At 39.6% G+C, this 10,125-nt stretch overlaps 1 protein-coding gene across 1 annotated transcript; it reads left to right on the forward strand.

The window, feature by feature from the left end:
- Positions 1-8,241: 8,241 nt before the first annotated feature.
- Positions 8,242-9,694, forward strand: LOC108380109 (uncharacterized; the record flags this gene model as incomplete). The annotated part of the gene is made up of 3 exons (XM_017636478.1): positions 8,242-8,332; positions 8,449-9,092; positions 9,345-9,694. Coding segments are annotated over exons 2-3 (808 nt in total), but the record flags the coding sequence as incomplete, so codon positions are not given.
- Between the last annotated feature and the right edge of the window lie 431 nt (positions 9,695-10,125).

A 10,125-nucleotide genomic window follows, 5' to 3' on the forward strand; every position in this document is an offset into this window, starting at 1 on the left:
TTTGGATCATTTTTATCCGTATCCGCCAGAACCAATGGTAAAAGAAAATAATTTCACATTACTAATTAAAATTTTCCGATTAAATACGAATGTGACCGATGTATAAAATTGTTTATACCGTTTAACGATACATTTGCTGGTTTCATGTTTTGCTTTTAAGTTATGTAAAATACTTTATGTAAAGGGCTGTATGTTACAGCTCGTTTCCACCAAACGCTTAACTACAGTTAAGAGTTTAGATAATTTTAACAAGAGGTGATCTGCAAGGTTTATTTATTCGTTTTTTGTTATTTTCCTTTCATTTTCTTGTACTTTACATATATGAGCAATTACCTCTTTCGAGTTGTAATCTGCATTTTTACAATAGGTAGTGTAAATGAACTATTAAACACCTTATAAATGTTTGTAAATCTCTGAGCGATTCTTTTGTTTTATGTTTTAAAAATACTTGTGAATTGTTATAGTCGGAACACATTGAAAAGGACAACTACAGCTGTAAATTGTTCATCTTCGTTATCTAAACGCTCTGTCGATGGTGATATCAAGATAAAAGAAGAGGAAATACTCATCTTTCGGTCGAAAAATATAAATAGATCTAAGCTGTCCACAATCTCAGACGTGATGTAGTTCAGTCGTCGCCAAAATAATTATCTACATATGTCGAAAAATTATTTCAAATTTGTTTAGAATATTATACTCATAAAAATTTTGGTAATTTTTTTAGAGGTTTGGTAAAAAATTAAAAATCTTTGTGGCAACACTGATATTAACCATTTCTTTATTAACAATCAAACAGTGCTTATTTTGTGGACGCGAAATTGATCGATCCTTCAATTCGTTTTGATTAATTACACCAGGCTGAGGTTCAAATACCCAATCGGCTAAATCTCGCAAAATAATCTCTTGTGGCACTAATCCTAATTTTTGATTCTGGGGAGAGTTCTCGCCCTTTTGTTACCCGCAAGAGGAAACTGAAATACCCAGATTCTCTGAAACGCATATTTATCGAGAGTTTAAAATACTTTACCGTTCACTCAGTTCGCCCTCCAGGATTTTTTTAAGTTTACCAGCATTTTAAAACCATACAAAATTGAAAATTGAAATTGTTCAAAATAGGTGAAAATGAGAATGCGTGTGTGAGATTCAGTTTAAAATTGCTCTATGTAAAATTTCAAAAATCTTTCCGAAATATGTATATCGCAAAAATCTACATTGTGAAGTGGATTATTCCACTTCGTTAGTTTCGGGGGCGTACCTGGTGCGTAACTCACTCACGCGGAGCCCTGGTGCTCCGCCGGCGCTAATGCCGGCCAACGCCTTCTGCTTGCAGGCTGTTGGTGTTGCCGGTCCTCGGTGTGCACTGCCGGCACTTACCGGAAGCAGTTGTTGCTAGGTCCACTGGTTGGGCGCTTGCTGTTTGCCAACAAGTCGTAGCAAAAAATAAATTATTAAAACTTGATGTTTTCGATTTGAAAGCGCGCGAAAGAATGACTCTCCTTTATTTCTTATGTCAATCTTGAACTTATTTGCTAATGACTTATATACTACAGCGTTGCATTATTAATATCGTAAATTTTTAATTTTAATAGGGCGAATTCATCTAAGGTAATTTAAAGTAATTTGTAGGGTTGCAGATTGTATGCTTGATCGCATTACATCACCCTCCTTTGGAAAAAGACGAATATGGCAAATTGATCAAGTTTGCCACATTCTTCTTGTCCGTAGCAAATCCAGGTTAAATTGTTTTGAAGGAACGAATTTTAAATGCGTTGGGAATTTTCCTTCCCTTTTTAAATTAGTTCGTTCAGAACAATTTAGTTTTTCTAAAAATTGAATTGAATACTAAATGTAATTATGTAGTTCTTATTAGTAAATTAGTTTATTAATAAGGAATTAATTTCATAATTATCGTATAAATAATACAGTTAAGAGTAAACATATTTCGTATTTATAATAGTATTAATATAGTAGTTGAAGCCTGATTTACACTAAATGTATATGTATATTTACAGTAGATTTACAAGTTAATTAAAACATATACATATGTGAACGTTATTTTATCTAATAAACGCTTATATTGTATAGTGAATTAACTGTGTGATTTAATAAAAATTATTAAAAATATTGAAATTCAAAACTTTATTTTTTTTTTGTTGTTGTCTGAATATTTATGCAACAATTTTTCTATAAGCCAAGCAGCTACTTTAGGGATATATGAAATCTTGATATTTTAAGTTTTCGTTTTATACATTAAATTTTGACTAAGTATTTAATTAGGTAATTTTAAATGGTTGAAAATAGGAATTTTGGGTACATAAACTATTTTTCAGATCTTAATTTATATTTATATATATGTTCGTGTTTTCGAATTCGGGACGCAGTAATGTGCAAATCTTTGTTAATTAATTTCGTTAATTAATTTAATTTAATTAATATAAAATTGAGTGAAATGGAACTTTTTAAAATCGATTAAGATTTCGACTGTTAGCTAACTTTCTGGATTCTGTTTTTGTGAATAGTCCTTAATCTGTTTTTGTCTTTGTCAAATATAGTTACGTTCACACCGTCTACTTTCGTCACTACGTATGGGCCCTGGTATATGCTTTTGTCTTTGTCACGGGGCTCCTTTTGAACTAAAACCATATCATTTTTGTTTACAAGTAAAGGACGTGCATGCGTGTCGTAAGTTTGCTTTCTTTGAATTTTATGTTTGTTAGTCAACTCTTTAGCTAACGCATGTGACTTTTGCATACGAAATTTTACTTCCTTAGCATAATTTTCGACGTTATAGATTGGGTCTATTTCAATCTTTTGCAATTCATGTGGTAAAATTGCCTTTTTGCCAAAAAGTAATTGAAAAGGTGTAAATTTGTTATCAAAAAATTGTACTAGACGTGGTATTGTGTAAGAAAGTAAAATATTTTAAATACGCGTCCCAGTCAGCATAAGTTTCGTTCAGATATGCGCGCAAGTACTCGTTGAAAACTCTATGGTTCCGTTCGATTGTGCCAACAGTTTCGTGATGGTGTGCTGTTGAAAAATCGTGCCTGATATTTAAAAGTTTGGTTAGCTCTGATAAAATTTCGTTTTTAAATTCTGTGCCTAAGTCAGATTTAATTGAATTCATGATGCCATAAGTTAATATAAAAGGTTCAAAGATAGCAGAAGCAATAGTTTTAGCTGATTTGTCTGGTATAGCTACTGTTACCAGGTATTTTGTTAGATCACAAATCATAGTACCAGCGAACTTGTTGCCATATTTGGATTCTGGTAAAGGACCTATCAAATGGTTTAATTGGGGTTGGCGTTAAAATTAAATTTTCTTTTACTTTAGCTTTGACTTTATTCAAAAGACATTTTTCGCAGTTTTTGACAAATTTCGCAGTATAGCGGGTCATGTGTTTCCAATAATGCATTTAATATTGTGATTGCTGGCTTCATGTTCTAGCCTCGAAAATAAATCCTCCGAATTCATTATTTCGTTAGCAGTCTCAACATTAATTAACTCGAGTTTCTTATGTTTTATATGCGCATAAATTTTTAAAGTTGAAATTTCATTATTATTATAATAAACTATAAGTGATCTAATACGCGGGAGCTTTTTTGAAAAATTGTATGCAAATTTGTCGTAAACTTTTACTGTCTGAGTTAAGTTGTCTGTTTAATCCTTGTTTCGTAAGTCTTTACCGTACCGTTGTTTCGTCCTTGCTCTGGTTTTAACTGCAATAACATGCTTCGTCGATTCCCTGATTTCATCCAAATGAATGCGTGAAAGTGCATTTGCACCTACGTTTGCTTTACCCTTAATGTACTCGATGGTGAAATTGTATTCGGCTAATTCAAGCCGTATTCTTGCTAGTTTTGAGGCTGGATCCTTCATATTGAATAAATAAACTAAAGGCCTATGGTCCGATTTAACAATGAAATGAGTTCCGTAAACGTAGGGTAGAAATTGTTTGATTGCAAAATAGATGGCAAAAAGTTCTAATTCTATAATTGGTGTTGCCGCTAAATATTAGTACATTTACAACTTAATACTTAATATTACACCACTGTAAATTATCTAAGCATAGATCTCACAATTGAGTTATTTATATGCATATATGTATAAATGGTCACCGTTAGGTATGAGCTTATGTACACCTATTCTATTTTAGTGAAGTTCTGCTATATATACAGCCGTGAATTTAAACGGTATGGTTCTTTGTATATGAAATGTTAAAGAGGCGTCAAGCTCACAAATATTTTTAAAGCGCAACGCGAAGAAACGCATCGCTAATAAAAAGTTATTAAAGTTCGCTAAAAAAGTTGTGTGTCTTGTTTATTAATCGCGAAAAACGCGCAGAGCAAGTTAAAATGCCAAAAGAATATAATTGCAAAAAATGCATACGGGAAGACAATGACCAAATGGTGCAGTGCGATTTGTGTGACCGGTGGTTCCATTACGATTGCGTTGGAGTAAATAGATAATAGCAGATATGAGCTGGAGTTGTAATATTTGCGAGACCTCGCAACCAGCCTTTACTGCGACGAGCACCTGTGCTCCTCCGGCAGCGAGTAATGAAACGTCCACTGCGATATCAGCACAACCACAAGCGTCATCATCGCCCAGTATTAGAACATCTAGTGATACTTCTTCGGCCGCGGTAAATATGGATAATCAACAACCAACAGATTGGCCTGGTTCATCGTTGGTAAATAAGCATAAAGTTCCGACCGCATCGACGTCAGTGTCAACGATCGTCACCTCTACGGCGCATCATGCAATTCCCGCAGTATTACATCCAGCGAAATCGCTTGCACTCGTAGAGCAGACTACCGCACGTCAAAACGACGAGATTGGGCTAGCGACATTGGGTACAGGCTACCGGCAATAGGTTGAGCAACATCCCATGTCATGAACAACTAACAATGCCGTTCCAAGAAGCAGCGAGAATTACACTCAACAACATATGCTGCAATTGGAGCTATTGGAAGAGGAGAAGAAAATTGAGCAGAAATATTTGCAGAGAAAGTATGAAATATTGAGTCAAAGTGCTGGGTCGCTCATTGGAAATAGTCATCTGACAGCCTCTCCGACCCCTTCACAGCTTGCAGCTAGACAGGTGATCCCGAAAGATTTACCGTTTTTTAGTGGAAATCCAGACGACTGGCCGCTGTTCATAAGCAACTACGAGAACAGCACCGAAGTTGCGGGATACACGAACGCGGAGAATCTCATGCGCTTGCAAAGGAGTCTGAAGGGCAAAGCGCTAGAGATGGTATGCTGTAAACTTCTCTTGCCGTCAATGGTTCCTGAAATAATTCAAACACTCAAAATGTGCTTCGACGACCGGAGCATATCCTTGAATCGCTGATCGAAAAAGCCAGGCGTATTCCGCCGCCAAAAGAAAAGCTTGACTGTTTCATCGAATTCGCCTTGGGTGTGCGAAACATCTGCTCTACCATGGAGGCTTGCCATATGGAAGCACACTTAAATAATCCCATGCTGGTTAGAAAATTTGTTGATAAGCTGCCCAATCAACACAAATTGAATTGGGCTAGTGCAGCTACGCGATGAACGAGTGCCTGTCATGAAGCCGTTTGCCGATTGGATTTTTCTAATCGCTGAAGCTGCGAGCAAAGTAGTTCCGCCGTGTGTTTCCAAAAAAAGCGCTTCGATTAACATGCATACACAATCGTTACGAACGGCCAACCATGGTAAGGCAACATGTTATGCATGTAAATGTGATGACCCCAAAATTCAGAATTGCGACGTATTTAAAAAATTCAGCACAGAAAAAAAATGGGATGTAGTAAAGGAAAACAAATTATGTCGCCAATGCCTAAACGCGCACCGTCGCAGATGCTCCTTGAAAAAAGAATGCGGTGTCGATAGCTGCAAGTCAAAACATCATGCGCTTCTACATAAAAGCGACCCGCTAGTAAGCAATGCACCGGCAGTTCAGTCAGAGCGAAATGCACCATATCTAACAGTGAATAAGCAGTTGGTGAATACTCATACAGATGTCGAAGAAGAAACTTCACCATGCTTTCGCATTATACCTGTACGCATTTATTCGAAAACTAAGTCAATAGATACCTTCGCTTTCTTAGATGAAGGATCTTCCGTCACCTTAATGGAACAAAAAATCTACGATTCGCTGGATCTGTGTGGGGTACGAGAAACGTTGTGCCTTCGCTGGACTGGCGAGAACTCGCGAATTGAAAATGGCTCGATTAGAACATCGATCGAAATCTCTAACGCAGACCACGGCACGAAATACAATATAAACGAAGTGCACACCAGTGTTGCCGTTTTAGCCCTTTGGTGGCTAAATTTGGCTACCAAATTCTTTTTTTGGCCACAAAAATTTGAAATTGCCCCTAGCCCTTTTTTTAGCCCTTTTCATTTAATCATTTAATCATTCGCTCATAAATTTTTGATTCTTTATTTTAAATCTTAATCCAACACATTTGGATACACAACATTTTTTGTTTTTCCATCTTGGGTATGAATAAATAAACAATTTGGAAAGCCAACTCTTGGACAGGCCACGTATAGCTACCAATTCCAGTAATCTACCACAAATATTTCAAGAGATATACCAGATGAAAATTTTTGTTAGTATGGGTGGTGCCACGCCCCCTTTTCCGAATTCAGGGAAACCTAACACAAACCATCTGCATAATAGCCCGACTATGCCGTATAAATTTGGTTGAAATCTTGCACTTATTCTTTTTATATAAGATGGGAGGTGCCACGCTCTCTTTTCCAATACCGCCCATTTTTATCCATGAGTATGGAATTATTTGTTATACCTCTATACCAAATTCCAGTACTCTACCACAAATATTTCAAGAGATATACAACAAAAAAATTTTTAGTTAGTATGGAAGGTGCCACACCCCCTTTTACGAATTCGGGAAAACTTCACATAAACCATCTGCATGATAGCCTAAGTATGCCGTATAAATTTTATTGAATTCGGTGAAGCCGTTCTCAAGTTATAAACTCACACCAAAAACGTGTACTNTATGCCACGCCCCTTTTCCAAATTTGGGCAAACTCCGCATAAAATATCTGCATGATGGCCCGAATATGCCGCATAAATTTGGTTGACTTCGGTGAAGCCGTTCTTAAGTTATATTGTCACACCAAAAACGTGCACTTATTTTTATATATAAGATGTAGGTAAAATAATTTAGCTACCATTTTTAGCCACAACGACGATTTTTAGCTCTTTTTTAGCTGGAATTTAGCTACCACTAAAAACGTTTCGCGGCAACACTGGTGCACACAGTCCAGCGGCTGGGCCTACCTAGCCAATCGCTCAACATGGAGAAAATTGCGAAGAGGTATTCATACTTGCGCGGCCTTCCTACAAAATCGTACGAAAACGCAAAGCCAACCATCCTAATCGGAGCCAACTGCTGGAAGCTGGCCGTACCAATAAAATCTCGCGAAGGCGACTGGTTTGAGCCGATTGCAACGAAGTGTCGCCTGGGATGGACACGGCAAGGGAGTACCGTCAATCACTGTGGCCCGCAAAAATTAAATATTCATACATTGACAACGCACTAAAGCGCTTTAATTGTATGCAAAGGAAGTTGGCCAGAGATACGAACCTGCGTCGCAACATGCAAGAACAAATTAACAACTTGTTGGTCAAGGGCTACGCAAGAAAGCTGTCAATCGACGAAGTAAATATCTCAACGGATCGTGTGTGGTACCTACCGATTTTTATCGCGCTCAATCCTAATAAGCCCGGAAAGGTGCGACTAGTGTGGGGCGCGGCTGCTAAGTTTAATGGAGTTGCTCTCAACGATTTTCTCGTTAGTGGTCCGGACCTTCTGAACTCGCTCACTGATGTATTAATAGCGTTCAGAATCGGGCGAGTGGCTATTTGTGGAGACATCGCTGAAATGTTCCACCAGATAAACTTTAGAGATGCTGACATGCATGCCCAGCGTTTTCTGTGGAAGGACAATCACGAGGAGTTGGAAAATCCGGACATCTACGTCATGCGTGCGCTTACCTTCGGTATTAGCTGCGCTCCATGTTTCGCGCACTTCGTCCGTGACATAAATGCCAAAAAATACGATAAAATATTTCCGCGAGCTGTCGAAGCCATACAAAAGTACCACTATGTGGACGACTTCATTGATAGCGTCGATAGCGAAGACGAAGCATTACAACTAGCAATACAGGTTAAAAGAATTCACGCTGAAGCCGGATTTCACATCCGCGTCGGATGGGCGTCGAACGCACCGCTTGTACTCAAACAGCTCAGTGACGATATCGCTGCAACTCAACCCCCTAAAGGAATGGGCCATACGGAAAAAATACTAGGTTTGTATTGGGGCCNAATTGGGCGTCGAACGCACCGCTTGTGCTCAAACAGCTCAGTGACGATATCGCTGCAACTCAACCCCCTAAAGGAATGGGCCATACGGAAAAAATACTAGGTTTGTATTGGGGCCCAGATAATGATGTTTTTAAGTTTATTTGCAGATTCTCTAAAATGCGACGAGATATCTTGCAAAGCGACGTGGTACCGACGAAGAGAGAAGTTCTCCAGATTTTCATGTCCATTTTCGATCCCCTTGGATTCTTAGCACATTACACCGTCGGGTTGAAAATACTGTTGCAAGATGTCCATTTTCGATCCCCTTGGATTCTTAGCACATTACACCATCGGGTTGAAAATACTGTTGCAAGAAGTATGGCGCTCTTGCATCGGATGGGACAAACCGCTTCCAGAACAGCTCTACAAACAATGGTGTCTTTGGAAGACATTATTGCCAGCAATATCAGTCACAACAATCCCACGTTGCTATTCGCCTCTCCTAACAAATTCTAAGTGTAACCAACTCCACACATTTGTGGACGCCGGTGAGCACGCATACGCCGCCGTTTGCTATATACGGACTCAGTTCGGTAACAAAGTCGACACCATTATAGTTGCTGCCAAATCGAAGGTTACCCCATTGAAGCCAGTATCGATACCGAGGCTCGAATTACAAGCCGCGGTAATCGGCGTGAGGTTGGCAACCACCGTTAAAGCAGCGCTGAGAGTGCCGATACATGCTCGATTCTGGTGGTCGGACTCCTAAAGTGGCTGCGCATGGATCCCAAAAACTTTAAGCCGTACGTAATGCATCATATAGGCGAAGTGCTCGAGACGACAAACGCCACTGATTGGCGTTGGGTTCCGTCGAAGTTAAACCCCGCCGATCTGGCGACAAAGTTCAACACACAGCACGGCTCCGAGTTTTGGATATATGGACCAAAGTTCCTATTATTCGAGCAAGCGGAGTGGCCGACGTGCAAAGACCTTGGTGCAGCGGAGCACACTGAGTTNAAAAACTGTCCTAAAGTGGCTGCGCATGGATCCCAAAAACTTTAAGCCGTACGTAATGCATCATATAGGCGAAGTGCTCGAGACGACAAACGCCACTGATTGGCGTTGGGTTCCGTCGAAGTTAAACCCCGCCGATCTGGCGACAAAGTTCAACACACAGCACGGCTCCGAGTTTTGGATATATGGACCAAAGTTCCTATTATTCGAGCAAGCGGAGTGGCCGACGTGCAAAGACCTTGGTGCAGCGGAGCACACTGAGTTACGACACTGCGTTCTGCATACGACTAAAAGTACTCCTGAACACCCTCTTCTCAATGCAGAGGATTTTTCGACATGGCGACGCCTATATCGTGTGTTTTTTTTTGTTTTTTTTCAACGGAGGGGGAATCTTCCAAAGATGTTATGCACGATTCGTCATCCTGTCCGCTAAGGGTGCACCTCATTCGGGACCACGCCCAGACTATGTTATCACATAATTCAGGACTTGCGAGACAGCGCGCCTACGTACTAAACCCTTAACTCCGACGTCTGAAGCCTTGTGTTTCGCCTTGCGGGACCGCCGTTAGGTATTACGTCGCAAGGCGTAGCTTTGCCAATTGGCTCTTCACACACGCCTTTCTGGCTTATCTCTCGTTCAGTCTTCTCTTTTCGCTACTGCGCTGTCTTTCTTTCGCTCTTAGCTCCTGGAGGACTATTGCGGACCACGCCTTAATTCTGCTCAACACCGCTTTGGAGTTTATCATGTGCCCCACGATATTGTCAGGCGTCATGCTCTCCTTTA

The sequence above is a fragment of the Rhagoletis zephyria genome, unplaced genomic scaffold (assembly GCF_001687245.7).
Source record: "Rhagoletis zephyria isolate East Lansing unplaced genomic scaffold, Rhagoletis_zephyria_1.1 Rzeph_scaffold_18262, whole genome shotgun sequence".
NCBI classification, from domain to species: Eukaryota; Metazoa; Arthropoda; class Insecta; order Diptera; family Tephritidae; genus Rhagoletis; species Rhagoletis zephyria.